At 64.9% G+C, this 20416-nt stretch overlaps 1 protein-coding gene and 1 long non-coding RNA gene across 3 annotated transcripts in view; both read left to right on the top strand.

The window, feature by feature from the left end:
- The first annotated feature begins 795 nt into the window (after positions 1 to 795).
- The window catches only part of REXO1 (RNA exonuclease 1 homolog), a 27615-nt gene continuing 7994 nt past the window's right edge, over positions 796 to 20416 (top strand). Inside the window, exons 1-8 of the mRNA XM_040461705.1 lie at positions 796 to 1065; positions 12715 to 14462; positions 15450 to 15554; positions 16315 to 16528; positions 18577 to 18740; positions 19152 to 19283; positions 19432 to 19555; positions 20287 to 20411. Coding sequence (XP_040317639.1) covers positions 909 to 1065; positions 12715 to 14462; positions 15450 to 15554; positions 16315 to 16528; positions 18577 to 18740; positions 19152 to 19283; positions 19432 to 19555; positions 20287 to 20411 — 2769 coding nt within the window. The 5' untranslated portion in view covers positions 796 to 908. The remainder of the gene's footprint in view (positions 1066 to 12714; positions 14463 to 15449; positions 15555 to 16314; positions 16529 to 18576; positions 18741 to 19151; positions 19284 to 19431; positions 19556 to 20286; positions 20412 to 20416) is intronic.
- Positions 1072 to 5067, top strand: LOC121021533 (uncharacterized). 2 transcript variants are annotated; one of them, XR_005786577.1, is made up of 2 exons: positions 1072 to 3496; positions 4456 to 5067. It is a non-coding gene; the product is annotated as an uncharacterized LOC121021533 (long non-coding RNA). The 2 variants fall into 2 exon arrangements; XR_005786578.1 differs by lacking the exon at positions 1072 to 3496 and adding an exon at positions 3504 to 4210.

Below are 20416 nucleotides of genomic sequence, written 5' to 3'. Positions count from 1 at the left end.
TCATATATATATATGAACTTGAACTCAGGACCCTGAGATCAAGAGTCACTCGCTCCACCGACTGAGCCAGCCAGGCGCCGCATTCTTACAATTTTTCATTAAGATGTTGGCCTAACCCTCCAGGCTCCAGGGACCCTCCCCTCCCCACCATATCCCTCATCTGTCCAGGTCAAGGTAGCATCTAGGGTAGATCTTGGTATACACTAGGCACGCAATTTTATGTGAACACATGAATGAGTGAGAACGGGATTCTTGTGGGTCCGGGACAAGAGTCCAGCGGGGAGAAAGGAAGCACTCATTGACTCAAGTCAGCTGCACACCAGGGCGGAGGTAAGCTTTAGGGGTAAACGGAGCAGGTTCCCAGGCACAAGACGCGCCTGTAGGGCTCGCCTCGTCCGGCAGGGGGCACTTCAGGGCAACGTGTTCCTAAAACGCAAATTAATAGCAAATGCATGACAGCTGGTCCTGACGGACTTCGTTGTTGTTGTTGTTGTGTTTTTTTTTTTTTTTTGATCAGGCGCGCAGTAGACAGCCCAGGCGCCGTCGGGGCCTCGGGCTCAAGATGGCTTTGCTGCCATAGCTCAGGGCCGGGCGGCGGCGCCGGCGAAGCCCCTGGAGGCCGCAGGCGGGGCCGCCCGCACCCTCCGTCCCTCCCCCCGCGGCCACCTGTCCCTGCCCACGGGTCCGCGAAGCGCTTCGGTTCCTCGAGGGCTGGAGTTTCTGATCAGGCGCGCTGCGGGCAGCCGCTCCCGGGGTCCCTTGCGGCGGCGTCCCGGGGGCCTGCGGGGGCCTCGGAGCAAGATGGCGGCAGCGGGGTCCGTGAGGCGCGGGCGGCGGCGACCGCGGCGCCAGTGAGCGGCCCGGGGGCCCGGGCGGCTCCGGGCCGGGGTCCCGCTTCGGGACGGACCATGCTACGCTCCACCGGTTTCTTCCGGGCCATCGACTGCCCCTACTGGGCTGGGGCGCCCGGGGGGCCCTGCCGGCGGCCCTACTGCCACTTCCGGCACCGCGGGGCCCGGGGCCCCGGCGCGCTGGTCGGCGGTGGAGCGGCGCCCTCCGCGGCAGGTAATGCCCGACCTGGGCTTGGCTCCCCGACCCGGGGCTAGACTCCACGGCTGGGACTTTCCCGGCTCCTCCGTTCTCGGCCCAGACCCCTCTCCGGACGCTGGTGGGCGTCGTCTCGCCAGCCGGGACCGGGACCACCCACCCCGGGGCCCGGTGCAAGTCGCGGGATCTGTGCGAGCCTCCGTTTCCATGAGCGTACGGTGTAACCGTGAGGGGGCATGCCGTCCGACAGCTGTCGCGAGGGTGCAGTGAGCTAGCGCAGGCCGAACGCTGAGCACGGGGCTCGGGAAACAAGCGCGGCTGACACTGGTCCGCAGGCCCAGGACTCCCCCTGCCTTTACTCGCCCCCGAGTTTCTCGCTGGGGTGACCATCCCCGCCGCGCCCCCAACCCCAGGTGCCCGTGGCAGCTCTTGTCTGCTGCTGCGTTGCGTTCCCCCTCCGCGCCTCCAGTAGTGGGGTCGGGAGGGTCTTAGGAGCACCTACTGTGTGTCGAGCCCTGTGTCAGACGCAGCTGGACCGGGAGTGAGCCAAACCCGAGGGACTGGGACGGGAGGGCGGATAGGCTCCCAGGAAATTACCTTCTTTTGGTTGGGCAGAGAATGTTAGCGGGCTGCACGTCGTATCCTCGCGGTGATTGTCATTGTCACGGCAGAGTTTGGTGAAAGCTGGGAGCGCTTCTTGTAGGAGGTGTGGGATTTCAGCGGAGACTTTAAGAACGGGGAGGGGTGGGGGGAAGGAGGACAGACATCACAGGGAAAGGCTTGGAGGGAGGATTAAGTGGTGTCATTCCTTCTGAGGGAAACTCAGGCTCCCGCTGGTGATCTCTGTCCTTCGGGACTGGCTCTCCCTTTCCATCAGACCCAGACTTCCTCATTCAGCCTCAATTTCAAATTCCCTCTCTGTCTTTCCCCAGGAAAAATGTTTTTTATTTCAGAACCGTCTTCGAAAGAGGAGTGCGCCGGCTGGGATTAAATAATAGGCCTGTTTTCCCATTTTGCCAAGGAAAGAATAGTAGGGTTTTTTACATTTCTCGCACGAATTTGTTTGGGGGCCCCCGCCCCCCCCCCGCACCTGCAGCTGACAGTTTGCAGACAGCCAGATGCGAGCGTTCATTGTCTGGCTCCCCACCTGTTCTGGGCACGGGGCATTCAGAGCTGCGAGCCACGGGCGCGGCCGTCAGGAACCTGCAGTTGAGAAGACAAAACAGAGGTGCCCCCTGGTACCTCAGCATCGGGTCATTATCACTCCCGTCTCTCGTGGGGGCCAGGAAGGTGGCGGACAGCACGTTGGAGGCATCTGGGAGTCAGTGCCCAGCTCACGTGTGGAGGCGCGGTTTCTTGACTCCATTTGTTTGCCTCTTGGTGTCGTACGCATTGCTTTGCAAAGAGCCCCCTGGGTTTTGGGTTCCTCTGGGTGAGTCCAGAGAGGGCCGGCCCACTCCCTTATGCCCCTGACGTTCTGACTTGGCCCCAAGTCTGCATGTTGCCTTCCAGCCTTCCGTTCTGGGGTGTTGATTTCTGTCCTCGTGTGTCCCTCCTGTGGTAAGTCACTTTTCAGATTTCTTTCTACGTCAAGAATGGCCAGTTAGTTTCCTAAAGGATCATTTCTAGGAGCCTGTTTGGTGAGGAAGTCCTGTGTGCCCCACTTGCTATAGGGGAAAAATGCAGCTGTCTACCCCTTTCCGTGGTGGGTCTGCATTTTCTTTTTTCAGGGAAGGGAGGGAGGGGAGAGAGGGGAGGGAGGGGAGGGAAAGCCTGCTTTCTGGTAACGCCGCCTCTCCTGAAGAGGGGCAGGGCCAAATCCCAGCTCAGCCTCTTCCTTGCCGTGCAGCCTCTCTGACCCTCTGTTTCCTTCTCCGTGGCATGCTTCTGGGGTCGCTGCCCTCTGAGAACGCCAGGGGAGAGTGTGTGCCTAGTCCTTTCCCTCCCTTTCAGCTTCCCCCTGCTCCAGATTTTGACAAGCTCAGTTTCCTATGGGTCGGAAGAGGCCGCAGCGGTCCAGATGTGCACGGGGAGGCGCTCTTGCCAGGGTGGGCTGGGCCAGCTTTGCTTGGACTCATTTTTAAGCAACAGCGTTGCTAAGGTGCTTGGTGGACGCAGCCTGCAGGTGGGACGTTGGGGTCCCCGTGAGGCCCAGCACCTCCAGTCTTGGGCCGCTGGGCTCCTGAGACTTTTGGCAGAGTCTGAGGCCCGTGAGGGGCCGGGGCAGGGATCCTGTTCCTTCCAGACCTTCAGCTCCAGCCCCGTGCCTCCCAGTGTGGGATTCAGGATCCCCACCTCCGAACTTCGGTGTGATATTGCCCAGTTTCGGCAGCATGCACTTGGGCAGGCTCTTTATGACTCTGAATGGTAGGGATGATTGTCCCCGTTTTACAGATGAGGAAACTGAGGCCCAGAGATGGGAAGCCACTCTCCTGTGTGCACGTGGCCGGTAAGTGGGGTTATGGGATTGAGTTTTGGCAGTCAGGCCCTCGCCCCACGCACCACCTTCCTCCAGTTTCTGCTGCCCAGCACCTACGTGTCTCGCACACACCTGGGCACCCACTGTGTGTCAGGCTCAGCGCTCTGCGCTCTGCCCTGGGGCCGGCAGGTCACAGCGAGTCTTGGGAGACACAGAATTGTGACATCTGAACACGAAACCTGAGGACAGGCTGGAAGGCACGAGCGGTCACGGCCGTGGCAGGGGTGGCGGCTCTCGGGGCAGCCCTGCCCCTGGGCTTCACATTTCGGCCCTTGAAGGCCCTGCGTGGTCTGGAGCCCCGAGAGCGAGCACCGCTTCTGTAGGGCAGCTCTGAGCCCACAGAGTCCTGCAGAGGAGGGGGCTGGAGCCAGGGAAATAGGGCCTCCCAGCAGAGGGTGGGTTCTGTTTCCTCCGCGAGCGGACTCGGGACAGGAAGGGCACGGCCTCAACGAACAGGCAGCCCCCGAGGCGTGGCCACGCTGCCCCTCTGCTGCTTCCTCTGTGGGCGGGGTGCCGGTGGGTTTCAGGGGGCGACTCCCCCACCACGGAAGTGTGCTTTCCTGCGTCCGGCCCGTCAGCGCTGTGAGCGTTTCTGTGCCCTGAGGCTGCGGGAGAACCCCAGCAGAGCCTGGTGTCTGGAGGCCTGGCCCGGCCGAGCAAGGACCCTGCACCGTTTGCTCGCTGGTGGGCACGTGGGCTTGAGCTGGGCGTCCTGCGGGGTCTGGGTGGGAGCTCTCAAGCTGGTTGGAGGAATAGTAGTCCCCCGTCCTCGGGGCCAGGCCTGCCGTGGGGGGGTGTGCTGGGCGCCCCCGGTCGTGACGCCCCTACCCCAGCTGCAGTGACAACAGACGTTCCCCGGTGTCACCCCGTATCCCTTGGTCATAGGCTGATTCTCACTGCAGCCGCTTTACTTTGTTTTCCAACTTCAGCCCCTGCCGCTCCCCAGATGCCGCAGCCCCCAGGGGCCCAGCCGCGCAGGCCTCCCACGGGAGAAGCCGTTGGTATCCTTGGTGGTGCTTCTGCTGTGCCGTTGCTGGTTTTCTGTGAGGATGGCCTTAGAGGAGAGATGTGGGGGTTTTCTGTGCCCCCGGGTGCGCCCTGCCTGTGGTTTCAGGGGCAGAGTCCCAGCCGGTGAAGCCTGCACGTTACCTCTGTTCAAAGCACTTCTTTTCAGGACTTGGGTAACGTTTGTTTTAAAAACGTTGGACGATCCCCCAAAATCCGAAGAAACACGTGGAAATCGCTGCCAATCCGTGCCTCCTGGCTTGCGGTGTTCCCCCTGGCCTGAGCTGGAGGAGGCCTGCTGTCCTTTCATGTAGCTGTGACCCTGCTGCACTGGTGACGTCGGATCGTGTTTTCCGAGGCTCCGCAGCCCCGGTGAGGAGAGGGGCCGTCCTGGGACCGAGTCCCCAGCTTTCCACACCTGGCAGTCCTCTGGATGCCCGAGGAGCCTTAAAAAAACCTGCCTTCGCGCCCCGAGCCGGTTTGGAGCCACACACCTATCGCTGTGTCTGCACATAAAGCTGCTTCTGGCCCTGTGACCCTGCCCCCAGGGGACTCGGAGTGGTGTCTGGGGAGGTCTGTGGTTGTCGGTTTGGAGGAGCTCCACCCGTTCGTGGAGCGGGTGGGGGCGCCCCTCCCCGTGGTGCTGAGCACCCAGCCCCCGCGTGGGGCTGCCTGCGGGGGGCTCTCCAGGGGCTTCGGGGAGGAGGTGCGGCCAAGGCGGGGGTGCGTGGCCCCGAATGAGGGCATTCCTGGCTCCGCTTTCTGTTGTGCAGAGAGCCCGTCTGGCAGGGGGCCTCCAGCAGGTCAGCGGTACCGCCTGGGCCTCAGTTACCCCTTCCGTGAAGCGAGTAATGACACGGGCCCTCGGTGGACAGAGCTGCGGGAACGTTCTCCCCTCTGCAGCCCGTATCCCCTTTGCAGAACAATCCTTGGGGCTGTCGAGGGGTCTGCGCACGGGGATTCTTTCTGCTCCGTGTGCGTGGGCAGTGGGCAGACTGGTCGGTGTGATGTGGTGCACGACAAACAGCCGGGCGCTAAGAAGGAAATGGACAGCGGGTAGGAGGCATGGGGCTCACCGGAGCCTGGAGCCCCCCGGGCGGACTGCCGGGGAATCAGGGAGACGTCTCCTGGCCACCGCTCTCCTCCTTCGCGATAGCTGCGTCCTCCAGAGTTTCTGCCGTTGGCTTGTGCCTTTTGAGGAAGCGGGCACGTGTGCTTGCCGTGTGAGGGCCTCTGGTCTGGCGGCCCCCCCAGGCGCTGCAGGTTTCTGGAAACGGCCACGTGGAGCACCTGGGGGAACCTGCTTGTTGCTGTAGTTTGCTGGAGAACAGGGTGGGAGGCTGATGGGGGGCCCAGCTCTGGGGGTGGGGCTTGGCCTGGACACGTGCGTACACACGCAGGTATACCTGGGTCCTGGGTGTCTTCTGTAAAATCAGGAGCTAGCCCCAGGACCCTGCAAGGGCTCTTCCGGATGGATCTGAATTCAGTACATACCTGGGGACCAGGATGGGGCACCATGGCAGCAAAGGATAGGTGTCCAGCACAGATAGGGGCTGGGGGCTGGGGAACTGGGGGTTGCAGGGACATCGGGCGGGTGTCCCCCAGCAGGTGGTTGCCGAGCTGGGTTTTGAAGGGTGAGTAGAAGTTTGCCTGGCGGCTGGAAACAGGGGTGGGCATGGGGGTGGGGAGATGGTAATCCCTGGTTGGGACTGGGAGACAGTGCAGTGAAAGGCCTGGAATCTTCTGTCCTGTGGTTTGGGGGGAACTGGGGCGGGGGAGGGGAGGCTGCTCGCCAGCATTGCTGCCATCCCCCGCGGCTCCAGCAGGGGTCAGTGTTGCGACAGTGATTCTGACTCCTCCAGCACGGACCCCTGAGTACTGCTGTGGTCTGGGAGTCCACCCCACAGACTGGGAGGTGGGGGTGGGTGCAGGGGACAAGGGGAGGCAAGGCCCAGGAGGTAACAGGGAGGGCATGTCCAGGTAGCACCGGGACCGCTTTCACTCCAGGCACATCCGGGTGAAGCTTGTCCCTATGTGTCCTAGTTGACGGTCACACAACACTGTTGTTTGTCCTGGGAGACCTGTGTGCTCTTCTCCAGCGGAGTGGCCCAGAGGGCCCTCAAAGAGCAGGAATGTGGGTGCTGTTTCAGGAGACAGGGCCGAAAAGCTCTGGGGCCCCCATCCCCACGCACCCATGAGCACAGGCCTGCCCAAGCAGCTGAGTCCCACTGCTTCTGCAGGGACAGTCTCGGAGGGCTGCCTGGAGGAGCCGCTGAGACAGTCCATCGGGCTCTGGGCAGGAAGCTGTCCAAATATGCGGGTGGGGGAGGGGCTGGCCTACCTGGGAAATCTGTCCTCATCACTCCCCACCTCCCCGCCCCCCCAACTCCCCCTCCACCCCCGCCCAGCACCTTCCTGGGGGATCAAGTAATAGAAGCCACTGATGCTGATGGGTGGTGTTGGTGTGTGGGCTCTTAGGGGACACAGCCGGCTCCCCCCGTGTCTTGAACCCACGTTCCAGGAATGGCCGTGACGGGCGTGGCCTTCCTTCCCTGCCAGCTTCACCTGGAGCATCCAGAGGACACTGTTCCACGTTCTAGGCCTCCCAGGACCTCCCAGGAGCCTGTGTTGTGGAGGAAGGTGACCCCAGGAACATCCACTGGCCAGCGTGTTGGAAATGCACCAGGGCCAGAGCGAGAGAACTGCTGAAATCGTGTGTTCGGACCCTGAAAGCGATCTGCACCTGCCGTGGACTGGCTGTGAGGGCCGAAGGGGGGCCGCAGTGTTCCATGCCCATGGTGGCCTGGCCGCAGGAGCAGAGGGGGCGCCGCAGATCAGCTGCACCCCTGGGAGGCCCGTTGTTGCCAGTGCGGCCTAGTCCTTCGAGGGTGCTGTTCTGTTGCGTTTTTGTGCTCTTTAGGGATTTCTGGGTTCTCTTTGTTTTTTTGGCCTGTGCCGTATGCTTCCCTGTGTTTTTGCCGCATGGTTGAGCCCCGTCGTATTTAGACTCCGCGACTCCACGTGGGTACTGCTGTCCTGGTCCTCCCAGGATCAGGCCCTGGGGAGAGCGCGGAGTGCCGAGCGACCGGTATTCCCAGGTGTGCCTGGGGCCCTGGCCTCGAGCTTGCTTCTGGGCTGGGGGCTTTAAAATTTTTTTTTTTTTCAACGTTTTTATTTATTTTTGGGACAGAGAGAGACAGAGCATGAACGGGGGAGGGGCAGAGAGAGAGGGAGACACAGAATCTGAAACAGGCTCCAGGCTCCGAGCCATCAGCCCAGAGCCTGACGCGGGGCTCGAACTCACGGACCGCGAGATCGTGACCTGGCTGAAGTTGGACGCTTAACCGACTGCGCCACCTAGGCGCCCCGGGCTGGGGGCTTTAGAGCTGAGGGGAGGCTCCAGGGGGCAGAGGGCAGTGAGGGGAGGCCGTGCAGGGGTCGGGCCGTCCAGTGTCATCAGCCCAAGGTGGAGGTGGACCCCAGGCCCCGCTCCCCAGGCACAGCCCAGGTGTCCCTCACGTGCACTCTCAAACACCTGCTTCTGTTGGCTGTCATGGTTCTCTTCCTGCGTGTCCGGGGTGCCACAGGCAGCCACAGGCCTCTGCCGTCTGCTTCGGAATGAGTGAGTGGCCAGGTACTTTCTCCATGGGCTTCAGGCTCCTGCTCTGTCCAGTGGGGCACTTGGATGTCCAGGAGTGGGGTGTGGGGGGCCCCGGGAACAGAGACTCTGGGCCTGGAGGGGAGTAGTGACAGCCAGCCCCTCTGAGGACCTGGGGACTGCCCTGCCCCCCATAGGGGTGGTGAGCGCTCAGAACCGCTGTGCCCCAGTTGGCTGTCTACCCTGCATTCCAGCCGAGCCGGCCCGGGCTGGCCGTCAGCCAGTGTCCTTTCTGCCACCGTGGTCTTCTGGGGATGTCCCCCCTTTCTGCGAGGCCTCGCCCCCCATGGAGTCCTCAGAACATGGGTGGGTTTAGTGTCTCCACTTAGGCTCCACACAAGCAGCCAGCGTATCCTGCTTATCTCTGGTGCCGTAGGGACCGTCTCCTCCTGTGTCCCCGCCGCCCCCGTGTGGGGTCAGCCGGCTGTCACCGCCACCGCCACCGCCACCGGGGTTGGAGGGGAGCCCCGCTGATGTCTTATCAGAGCTCCAAGCCAGGGTGGGACCGCTGTGCGCTGTGTGCTTATCGGCTCCGGACCTTGGGCCGAGTAGGAGAGGAGCGGTGACGGCCAGCCCTTCCGAGGGCAGCGCCGGCTCTCCTTTCCGGAGCGGGGAGAGGACCCAGGCTTCGGGGTCAGACCTCTCCAGCTGGGCGGGGCTGGCAGCTAGGCCGGCCAAGACTCCGGCTCCTTATCTGTGGGAGGAGGGCTCTGTCCACGCCTGAAGTTCCCGGTGGGGGCTCATGGACCTCCCCCAGCGTGGCCTCCGTGCTTGGCCGGCTCGTCGAGTCCGCGTGCGTTGTGGAGGGGAGGCTGCGCGGCGTTGTCCAGAGCGGAGTGAGGCGCTGAGGCGCAGAGGCGCGGGCGCGGCCAGAATTGGGTGTCTCCCGGCAGGGGGAGGGGTTGGGGTGACTGGGGCCCGCTGCCCTGTCCTGCTGTTCTGTCAGCCCCTTGTGGTCTCCATAGCGAGCCTTGACCCAGCCCCACGTGGGCTCTTGCACTCAGTGAGCCACAGCCCTGGAAAGCGGGGGTCTGGCCTTCCCTTGTGGGGATGGGGAAGCAGGCCTGGGGTCCACCACGCTGGAAGCCTGTCCTAGAGGCTGGTGGTCGGAGAGGGTGTCGGGCCTCCACGGCCTCTGGGAGAGCCAGAGGAGGGCGGCTCTGTCCTTCAGCAGGGCAGGTCTGGTGGACGCGTGGCCTCCGAGGGCACAGAACCGAGGCTCAGGCACCGCCAGGGGAAGACTTGGCCTGTGTGGGCTGGCGGCAGGGGTGGGAAGAGGCATTTGGTGACTTCCCTTTTCCAAAAATGAGCCCAGTTGATCTTGCTTTTCCAGGGGCAAACCCCCACGGGAGCGCTCTTGGCTCCCATCTGGATCAACCCCCTGATCATTGGAAGACGCCTTCCACGGTGCCCTGAGGGCCGGCCTCACAAGGTGCCACCTGCCCAGAGCCTTCGGCTGTGTTCCTGCAGGCGGGTGGGCGGTGCCCCCAGGGCACCCCGCGGCTCGCAAAACACTTTCTTGGGGAGCTCCTCCAGTTCCCACAGGCTCCGCCAGGGACCCGGCCCTCCGAAGCGGGGCGGGGCAGGGGCCACGTGCCTGGGGAACCGGTAGCTTTTGGCTCTTCCCTCCCCGAAGCCTCGAGTAGCCTTGGCTGGGGCTCAGCGGGCGCCTGCCTGCAGGGACTGAACTCTGGGCTCCCTGTGCCACGAGGTTGTAACAGAGCTCCTGGCAGCTGCACTCAAAGCTTCTAGACCTGTCTAGAGACCCTCAGACTGTTGATGAAAACTTACAGGACCAGTGGGGAACCAGAAGCCCCACAGGGGCAGGCTCTTGGCCTCGACCTTCTTAGGCCCACTGAGGGTGTTGCTTTTTGCTTTGTGGTCTTGAAGGCAGCCTCCAGCCGGGGCTGAAAGCGCCCTGTGTTGGCAGGGCTCATACCGAGGGGCTGGGTGCTTGGACTGGGCTCAGCCGGGGGCTGTACCCCCTTCAGAGTCTGAGCTGCTGGGACCCCAAGTGCACTCGCCCCTTCCCGGTTGAGAGGCCAGGGTGCTTGGAGGCTAGAGAGGGTGGAGCGAGCCGGTGTGACCGCCCTTACAATGCCAGTATGGGCTCCAAGGTGGAAAACGAGACAGCCTCCCTCCTGGCCTCTCTGCCTCCGGTCCCCCAGAGCTAAGGTGGCCTCAGGCTCTTTGTGGGGCCTCCTCTCTCCCTCCCTTGGGGGGAAACCCTTCCTTTCAAAATGTATAGTGGCTTCATTACTTGGAACCTGGCTAAGGGGCTCCTGGCTGCCCTGCATTGTTTGTAGCCCTTTTCCCTAGGGAGGGGTAGGGAAAGACCCCCCCCCCCATCGGTGCCTCCCTGACCGGCCCCTGGGGGAGGGGCACTGCCGCTAGGTGGACCCTAACTCCCATCTCCCCCACCAGGGGGAGGACTCTTAGCCAAAGGGGGGCAGCGTGGGGAGTGAGGTGGGCCGGGCCGGAGGCCCCTTTGAGACCCGCCAGTCCAGCCCCTCCAAGCCCCTGGTGGACGTGCCCAGTAAGTGCCCCCCAGCTCGTGGCTGGTCTGGGCGCTTCCGCTTTGCAGGCAGCCAGGACTTCTGTGGGGAGGAGAGGGCAGGGCACGGTCTTCCCTCTGTTCACTCAGGGGTCGTTAGGCTGGGGCGGGTCTCCCATTGGTGCCTTTGGACTGGTTGGGGGGTCAAGGTGGGCTGGGAGGGAGGCCCCCCTCTGGGTGGTCCCTCCACCTCTTACCAGGGGCGGCTGTGCGCCCTGCCCCCAGTCTCCCTCCCCCGTACCCTCTAGTGTTCAGCCGTGAGGTGGGGGGCATGGAGTGGCTCCTTCCCCCCGCCCCTCTGGTTTTGCCTCCCTGTCTGCGTCTGAAGCATTTCTGTCCGCTCCCTTTCTGCCGATTACGACTTAAGATATGGGCTCCAAGGCAAAAGGCAAGCCACAGGCCGCAGTCTCTTCCCTCCCTCGGGCCCCAGGCGGCCCCAGCCCCAGCGCTGTCCCCTGCAAAGCTCCCTGTCCCCTGAAGGCAGGCAGGCAGCCCCAGGGCTTGGTTTCCTTTCCTTTCTCGAGTTTCCTGGGGCCACTTTCCTGGGGCCACGGTGGCCGGCACCACCACCCGGGGCCTGAAAACAACACAAGATTTCCTTACCCGAAGAGGTCAGGGGTGCAAAATGGGTCTCACCGGGCTACATCCGGGTGTGGGCAGGGCTGGTCCTTTCTGGAGGTTCTGGGGGAGAGTCGCTGCCACACGGTCAACCACAGGGCATCGGATCCACGGACATATTCTTCGGTGACGGTGGAGAATTATCTCCGGTAAGGTCTTTTAAGTTTGTGAGTATAGTTGACCTACACTGTTACGTTATTTTCAGGCATACCGCTTAGTGGTTTGAAAAGTTTGTACGTTACGCTCGGTTTTTTTAAACATATTCTACGCTTTAGATGGGATTTCTAGCAAAGTCTCTGAATTCCGGAATACGTCAACACGGCGAACTTGAATCTGGTGTATTGTCCCTTTCTTGGAACGGTGGGCTTCATTTGGTCACATTTTATGGAGAATTTCCGCACCTCTGTCCATGAGGGAGAGTCTCTGGTGGGTTTCGTACCGACGTTGGTGGCACTAGTCGTGCTGGTCTCGTAGACCATGCCCTGGAACCTGGAACAGAAGCAGGATTATCTGTCTCACAGCCGCCCCGGGGGTGGTGGGGGTGGGGGGTGGGGGGTGGGGCATGACTGTTCAGACTGATAGAAACGTTAAAAGGACGTGAGGGGGGCGCTTGGGTGGCTCAACTGGCCGGGGTCCGACTCTGGATCCCAGGCTCGTGGGTTGAGGTGGATGCTGGCTTGCTCTCCACCCTACTTGGCGTTCTCAGAATGCGATGTGACTGGAAATGCTTTTTGCCGCTTTGCTCCGTGGGGCCGCGGCACGGACGGCACTCTGCCTTTCCTGTCCCCTCACAATCGTGTGTGGGTGTCCTTCGTGGCTCCGTGCTCCCTGACGGTGGGTCCCTCGGTGGCTCCGTGCTCTCCTGGCGCGTGCACGGCCCCGTGGACGTAACTGCGGGGAGCAAGTTGGCCGGACAGAGCCCTAGGGGTGACGCCTCTGGGGTGGCCCTGTGGCTGCTCCCTGCCTGGCCGGCCAGCCTCCCGCGCACACCCTCCCGACTCCGTCCGTAGGAGGCAGTGCGCCGTGGCTGCGGTGTGGGCCAGGCCCGTGGGACTCCCGTTCTCACACCGGCTCCTGGGGCTAGTCGTCCAGTCTGTGAGGTCGCCCCTGCCCCACCCCCTGCCGGGAGGTCTGTGGACGAGTGGCCGTGCCCCCGGGGGCCCAGTTCTGCCTCCTGGCCGGGCCGGGGTCGGGGCGGGGGCGGGGGGGGCCGGTGGGTTCTGCTTCTCTGCTCTTCCCCGGCAGCCTCGGGGGCGAGGCCCGGGCTGAGGCTGTGGCCCGACGTTGGCCTGTGTGGCTGCGGCTTCTTCGGGGGGCCTGCTCACTGCCGTTTTCTCTTGCTTCCCGTTTCAGGGCTTGGATATGACCCGTACAACCCCGAGCTGCCCAAGCCCCCCGTGCAGAGGGAGAATGGCGCCCTGGGCAGCGGCGGGGAGCCCCGCTCGGACATCCTGGAGCTGGAGCTGGTCAACCAGGCCATCGAGGCGGTGCGCTCGGAGGTAGAGCTGGAGCAGCGGCGGTACCAGGAGCTCCTGGAGACGGCCCGCGAGCACCGCTCGGCCGAGGCCCCTGCCGTGGCGCCCCGAGGCCCCGCCACTAGTCCCGCCGCGGGCCTGGACGAGGACGCCTTCCCGCTGTCCTTCGATTACAACCCTGGCGGCCGCCCGGGCCTGTTAAGCCCCGATGCCGGCTACCAGCCCACTCCCCTGGCCACCGCCGCCGAGGCGGCCGGCAAGTACTCGCTGGCTGTGGATCGCGCTCAGGGCCACGGCGGAGGGGCTGGCGGTGCCTTGGAGTACGTGCCCAAGGCTGTGAGCCAGCCCCAGCGGTACAGCCGCCCTGTCCCCAGCGGCAAGTACGTGGTGGATGACTCCAAGCCGTCCACGGACCTGGAGTATGACCCTCTGTCCAACTTCTCTGCCCGGCTGCTCAGCAGGGCCAGCTCCAAAGATGACAGGGCCCCCAAGCGGCCCTGGGGCTCCCGGGGTAGCGAGCCCTACACGCCCGCCCTCAAGAAGCCCTGCGACCCCTTTGCCGGCTGCGACGCCAGGTTCTCAGACTCGGATGATGACGCCGCCGCTCCGGGTGATGGGCCGGTCACCACGAGCCCCCCGCGAGCCCAGGCGGGCCCCGAGGGCAAGGCCCCCGGGAAGCCGGCCTCCAGGGAGGGCCAGGAGACCGAGGAGGGCAGCCTGCGCGAGACCAAGGAGATGGCCGTGCAGTATGACGTCGAGGACCTCGGGCAGCCCCCCAAGGGTCCCGGTGGGGAGCCCGGGGCCAAGCCTGGCTCCCCGGCCAGGGTCTCGCAGGACCCCAGCGGCCCCAAGGAGGGGAGACCCAAGAAGAAGAGAGGCGGGGCCCTGCCCGCCCCTGGCCGCAAGGACGGTGTCCGGAGGAAGGACCGGGGTAAAGACGGAGAGCAGGGGCGGCCTGCCGGGAAACCCTGTGCAGACCGGCGGGGCGCGCGGGCCGGCAGCCCCCGGCACAGGGCCGAGCAGCCCGAAGGGACCAAGAAAAAGCCATCTTCGGCCACCCCGGTGGCCAGCTCAGGGAACAGCCGGCCCGACCGCGGGGGTGCCCACCAGCTGCCAAGCAGGACGGGCGGGAAGACGCCGCCGGGGAAGCTGGCCGAGCGGAAGGCCCGCTCGCTGGACGAGGGTGCCTCCCGGGACGCCCCCAAGCTGCAGAAGCGGGCGCTGAGCCACGCGGACCTCTTTGGGGACGAGAGTGAGGATGAGGGCCTGGGCCCGGGGCCCGCGGCACCCCCCGCCCTGCCCTGCCTCAGCTCCAGCTCGGACTCGGACTCGGACTCGGACTCGGACTCGGACCGCAGCCTGGGCTGCTCCCCCGCTCAGGGGCCGCGCAAGCGCCTCAAGGCCCCGCAGCCCCCCTGTCCTGCCCCCGCCCCCGCCCCCGCCTCCCCCTCCTCCTCCTCCTCCTCCTCCTCCTCCTCCTCCTCCTCCGGGGCCGGTGGGGATGTGGACTACTCAGCTTTGGAGAAGGAGGTCGACTTTGACTCCGACCCCCTGGAGGAGTGTCTACGCATCTTCAACGAATCCACCAGTGTCAAGACAGAGGACAGAGGCCGGCGGGCCCGGCAGGTGGGCCCTGCTGGGGGGGGTGCTCCCCTCCCTCCCCGTCCAGGAGCCCCTGCTGGCGCCCTGCTGCCCCGGCACCTTGTCCAGAAACAGAGCGCCAGGTCCCCCAGGCAGGGCCCGTGGCCACCGAGGCCCCAAAACCAGGGAGACTGGGCAGAGTTGGGGTGGGGGGCAGCTCCCCTCTCCCTTGCCCTTCATCTCCCCCCCCCCTTCCCACGGTCTCTCTTCCCCTGCCCCCCACGTCCCTCTCTCTCCTTTCCCCCCTCTCTCCTCCCTCCCTCCCCCTGTGCCCCGCTCATCCCGCCTCCACCTGCCTCCCTCTCTCCACCTTCCCCAGGCCACTCCTGTCTTCCTCCCCTCCCCACTCCCCTCCCTTCTCTCCCCCCTCCCTCTCCTCTCACTCTCCTCCCCCACCCCCCAAACTCCAGTGCACCCACGTCCCGCCACCAGAGGGTGCTTGCTTTGAACAAAGCCAGAGGGGCTGGTCCCTGCTCGGAAACCTGCAGCTTCTGTGCCTGTCACAAGATCGGGCCGCCTGCTTGGTCCCTCAGTGCTGTGCTCTGTTCACAGACCTTTGAGGTGTTGCTGTTCAGATTTTTTCCCTCTGTTCCCACATTTCTGGGTTGCCCCGTGTGAGCTGGCGAGGGAGGGGAGCAGGAGGCAGTGGTTTGGGCCCGAGACCACCTTGGCCGGGGCCTGGGTCACGCTCGGGCTGGGTGCGTCTGCAGGAGTCGCGTGCGGGACTGGCCGACACCGGGGTTTCCCCATCTGTGAGTGGGCAGAGCACGCGTCCCGGTTGGGGGTGAGAGCCCCACATCGTGTTTCCAGACCGGTAGGCCCTCCCTTGACTGTGTTCCCGCCTTCCCACCTCACTCTCCGTGTCCTTTCTGAGTTACATATTCGCGGCGGGGAGGGCAGAGGAGTCGCCGCGCTGGTGTGGGGGTGAGGTCTGAGGGAGGAACCTCATCGAGGGTTGAATGTGTGTTTCAGCCTCCCAAGGAAGAGAAGGTCGAAGCCCAGGGGCATTCGGGCCTCACCACTCTGTTCCCGGGGCAGAAGCGGAGGATTTCTCATCTCTCCAAGCAAGGCAAGGAGGTAAAAGTCCACTGCTGGGCCCTGAGGGGAGGCTGGTGGGAGAGAGAAGGCCCCCCGGCCTCTGCTGACGGCCTCCTCTGGCAGGCACGTGCCTGGCACTCCCCACGTGGTGGCAGAGACGTGCTTGGGGCCCACCTCCAGTCTTCGGTCCGGTGCTGGGTGGCACGGGGCACGGAGGGGCACGGGGGGACTGCTGGCTGTGAGCTGTGCTGTGTGATCTTGGACCAGTGGCCCGACCTTGCAGAGCTGGATCCCACCCCAAAGAGAGAAACAGCTGTGGGTGGCATAGGGAAGGCTGGGGCAGAGGACCGGGCTCTCTGCCAAGCACCTGGGAGCTCTGGTGGATTCTATCACCAGACCCTTCCCCTGGCTAAGCTGAAGGCCAGAGAAAACGGAGTCAAGTGCGATTGGATTAGCGTGCCAATCCAATCAGGGGCCTAATGAGTCCCACCCACGCCGCGCCTATATCAGGGCCAAGGGCAGGGCCTAGGCATTCCGAGGCCAGGAGCCAAGAGAGCAGGGCAGCCGAGGTGCCCTGGGACAGCGAGGCAACATGAGTTTGAGGGCTAACGCGTGGAGCTGGCTGCTTCCTGCCAGGGTATCTGAGCGCTCAGAGGAGGGCGCCGGGGCCGCGTGCCTGGCCCTGGCCCCGGAGCCCCTGCCTTCCCGTCCGTGGCCCTACCGTCAGCCTTTTGCCCCGTGTGGCCTGCTCTGGGTGCTCCCAGCATACAGACCCCCCCGGGAATTTGTCATCACCCAGGCAGAGCCCGGGAGGAGAGGCCCAGTGCCCCCTGCCCGGCCTCCCACCGCCCAGGAGGTGTGCTACCGGCGGGCCCAGCAGGCCCAGAGGGACTCCGCCGCCTGGCTCCAGGCCACCCAGCAGCCGGCCGAGAAGCCGTCGTCCTCCGTCCACATCTCGGCCCCCGGCGAGAAGAGGAGGATCGCCCACGTCCCCAACCCCCGCCTGGCTGCAGGTGAGTCCCGGGGCACAGGGGCTCGGGGGTGTGACAGGAGCCCAAGGCCAGGCTCTGCTTCTGCCAGCGATGGTGAACTCCCAACGGGGCCCAGCCGGGGCCTCAGTGTGCTGGTCTGTGGAATGGGGATAAAAGTTTCCCTCCACTGTTAGCAGGAGGCTAACTCAGGCCTGATGCAGTGCCCAGCGGCTCCGGGCCTTTCCCGGCCTTGGTGTTGGTAGCCGGGGGCTGGCTCTGGGGGGGTCTGCGGGGTGCCTTCTTCCCACCCCTTGTCTGTCTAACAGACCCAGAGAGTCGGCTGTGCCAGCTTCCTGCCTCCCTCTGAGGCCCTGACCCAGGGATCTCCCTGTGACTTCCACTCTGTCCCTGCCTGCCTGGTCTTTTTGTCCTTGCCTCCCCCGGGCTCCTGAGTGGGGGCACCGGGCTCTATACCGTGATACCGGGAACGGGGGGGGGCTGGCCTCGGTGGTCTGTGGGGCTGGGGTTAGCGAGGCTGTGGCCCCGGAGGCGCTCAGCTTGGCCGAATTGAGCCAGCTGGTCTGGAGGCCCCTGGGGCTGTGTTTCCTTCTGTCTTGTGGGTGCTTCCCCCGCTTGGTCTTGTGCGAGAGTCAGGTCAGACCTGCGTGGTCTGACCGGCAGGACACTCGGTGGCATCTGGAGCTGGGGAAGTGTGAGGGGGGCCCCTGGCTACTCGGCCACCTGGCAGCCCCGTTCAGATGCACATTCAGCTTCTCTTGGGTTGTAGAGGCCCCCTGCCATCTGACCAGCTTCGGGGGGCACGGGGGGCGTCCTTGCTGCTGGTTCAGATACTCCCTGGAGTCACCAGGGCCTGAGGGGTGGGCCCCACCAGGTAGTCCTCCCCAGCCCTCCCCTGCCTCTCCCTGCTTTAGGATAAACTGTCTGGAGTCTGCTCCTTCCCCTCCCCCGAGCTCTCCCCAGAGAGAACTTGAGGGCAAGAAGTGTGTGCCGTGGATCTTCAGCAGCGGTTTAGCTGCAGGGACAGGAGAGGACCCTGAGCTGTGTGGATCCTGGGACGCGGAACCCCTCCTGCACATGACCGGGTCCCCTGGGTCATCCTCCGTGGCTCGGGACAGGCCTTGCCACAGTCCTCAGCAGACACACTCGGGGTGGCATTGACTCGCAGATGGCCCGGCACCCTTAGACCCAGTGGCACCCTTCCCGAGCTGCAGGGGGTCGCCCGAAGTCGAGGAGTCCCCTCCGATGCCTCGTGCCGGCTTTCCTCCCCAGGCGCAGCCCGGGTGCTGCGCAAACAGTCCGTGTGTGAACGAACCTAAGAGCTGTCTTTCCGTTCCGGAAGAGTGCGCGTTTTCCGCCCACTCTGCAGAGGCCGCCGGCCCTGGCGCGGGATGGGCCGCGGCCGGCTTGTGGTGCCATGGTGCCTGCAAGAGGCCGGGGACCTGGGCCCCGTGCTCTCCTCACCCGCTCCCGTTTTTTGTCGGCACAGAAGCCCCGTGCAGGCGCGTGCGCACGCCCGCAGCCCGGCCTCCGGCCCCCGCCGCCTCCCCGGAGCCCTCGGAAACAGCCCGGCAGGCGGGTGCCCTCCTCCCCGGGGAGGCGGGAGACTGTTTGCTTTGTGACCTCATCAAAGGGAGAGGCAGAACACACAGGCAGCGGAGGGCCGGCCCCGCTGGTCACAGTGACTGGGCCGGGGCCATCCTGTACCCTCTGGTCCGCAGCCCAGGAGCGAGGGCCTTTCCTCCCTCATAGGTCGATGCCTCGGAGTCGGGGGCCGGAGCATGTGGCAGAGGCTTCCCACGTGCCCTGCCACTCGCCGGGCCGCCCCGGCGGAGACGTTGCCTGAGCCGGCCTCCGAAGCCCCATTTGAGTTCCCCCCTTCTCGATGGACTTGCCTGAACGCACATAGAGCCTGATGTCATTCCGTAGCCCGTGCCCCACAGCCCGGCCCGTCCCCCTGTGCTCTGAGATGCACGTCCTGCTGACGCTGAACGACCGTGGCTGCTGGGTGCTGTGCAGCTCGGTCATGGGTGTGCTCTCTTCCTGCTCTCACGTCCCCTGTGCCCCACCAGCCCCCACAGGTGCCAAGAGGACCCTCGCCGCCAGCAGCGGCCGGCCTCCCAATGGCCCCGAACCGGGCGGCCAGCCCCTGAAGGCGCGCACGCTGTCCGGCATGGCGTCCAAGACCACCGCCACCGTCACCCCCAAGCGTGTTGCCCACAGCCCGTCTTTACAGGTGAGCGCCCGCCCCCCCCCCCCGGGTCCCCTGCCGCGGGAACCTGGGCGCCTGGCTTGCCGACGCCCCTGTGCCGCGTGGGCGCTCCTCCCCTTCCGGCTCCCTCTGCTGCCTTTGCTAACAGACTCCCCTCGCCCAGGGCGGCTTCAGTTCATAGACACTGAGCAGCGGGCACGCGGCCATGTACCCTCCCCCCCCCGCCCCCCGCCACGCCTGCCCTCAGTTTCCCCTTTGGCCAACGCTGCCGCGGCTGTGCTGGCCTCAGTGAGCCAGGGATGAGCTCTCGCGGGCCCCGAAGCCCAGAGTTTCCAGCAGGGTCCATCCTGCATGTCGGTGTCCCGTGGGTTCTGCGATACACATCAGGGGACCAGGCACGGTATAGGCCGTCTGTGATGGGTCTGTCTTCTCTAGAGTTTAAAGAAGCCCGTTATCCCAAAAGAGTTTGGGGGCAAAGTCCCCACCGTCATCCGCCAGCGGTATCTCAACCTGTTTATTGAGGAGTGTCTCAAATTCTGCTCTTCAAACCAGGAAGCCGTAGAGAAGGTGCGTGACCCTGGGAGGTGGCCGTGGGCCGGCTGGGGGGACAGCGGGCTGGGGTGTGTGTAGGGGTGGCCAGGTCCTAGGCCGAGGGGCCGGGACCTTCCCCCGCCCGCCGAGCACAGGGCCACAGGGCTGTGGTGTGTGTCCTCAGGCGCTGAACGAGGAGAAGGTGGCCTACGACCGCAGCCCCAGCAAGAACATCTATCTGAACGTAGCTGTGAATACCCTCAAGAAGCTCCGGGGCCTGGTCCCCAGCTCCACACCTGGTCTCAACAGTAAATCGGGGCGGGGCGGCCAGGGTGTCACGTCTGCGAGATTCAGGTCTGCGCCTCTAGCAGAGGGCCACGGGCTCCCCCGACGTGCTGGGGCTGCCCCCCACCCGGGCTGTGGGAGCGGTGGGGCGGGGACCCCAGCCGCCAGCTCTCTGCCGCTCCCGGGGCCGGGTGGGGGGCAGACGGGGACGAAACCCTGCAGGGAACATTGGTGGCAGGTGCAGGCTCCCGCTTGTCGGGCCTCTGTCGGAGACGGCTTGGTGCCGTGCCCTCAGAGCAGCCTCTTCTCGCTGTTGACCACGCTCCTTAGAGAGCCGGGTCTCTCGAGCCGAAGGCCACCAGCTAATGGGGCGGCCTCTTCAGAGGCGGAGCTCGGTGGGGCCCGCTCTGTGCGTTAAGCTCGGGGTGGGGACGGGGAGGACGTTTCAGGACTGCCTCTCGCGGGCATGCTGCCGTGTCCGTCTGCAGGCCTCCCGGCTCTCCTGCTCTTGCCTTGGCTCCGGCCCCGGCCCCTCCACCCCCTACAGCTCCCCCTGGGCAGGTTCCAGGGGCCCCAGGAGGCCCGGGACTTCCAGGCCACCTGCAGCCCGTCCCAGAAGAGTTGAGGTCACAGGAGGTCAGGCCTCTCCTGACCAGCGAGGAGCAGGCCAGGGGACAGGGCAGTATGGAGGGGGAGGGTGCACTTGGGAGGGACGAAGGAGACTGAGTGTAGTTTTTACTCCTCCCCCTTCCAGAAACCAGTGGCCGGAGGGTTGTGTCCCACGAGATGGTGCTGGGGGGCAAGCTGGCCACCAAAACCAGCTTCTCACTCAGCCGCCCGAGCAGCCCCCGGGTGGAGGATCTGAAAGGTGACCTGCCTGCCCC

Source organism: Herpailurus yagouaroundi, unplaced genomic scaffold, assembly GCF_014898765.1.
Source record: "Herpailurus yagouaroundi ecotype Mexico unplaced genomic scaffold, PumYag 295, whole genome shotgun sequence".
In the NCBI taxonomy this organism is placed as follows: Eukaryota; Metazoa; Chordata; class Mammalia; order Carnivora; family Felidae; genus Herpailurus; species Herpailurus yagouaroundi.
Note: the sequence above shows the minus strand (reverse complement) of the source record. Positions and strands in the feature narration are given on the sequence as shown.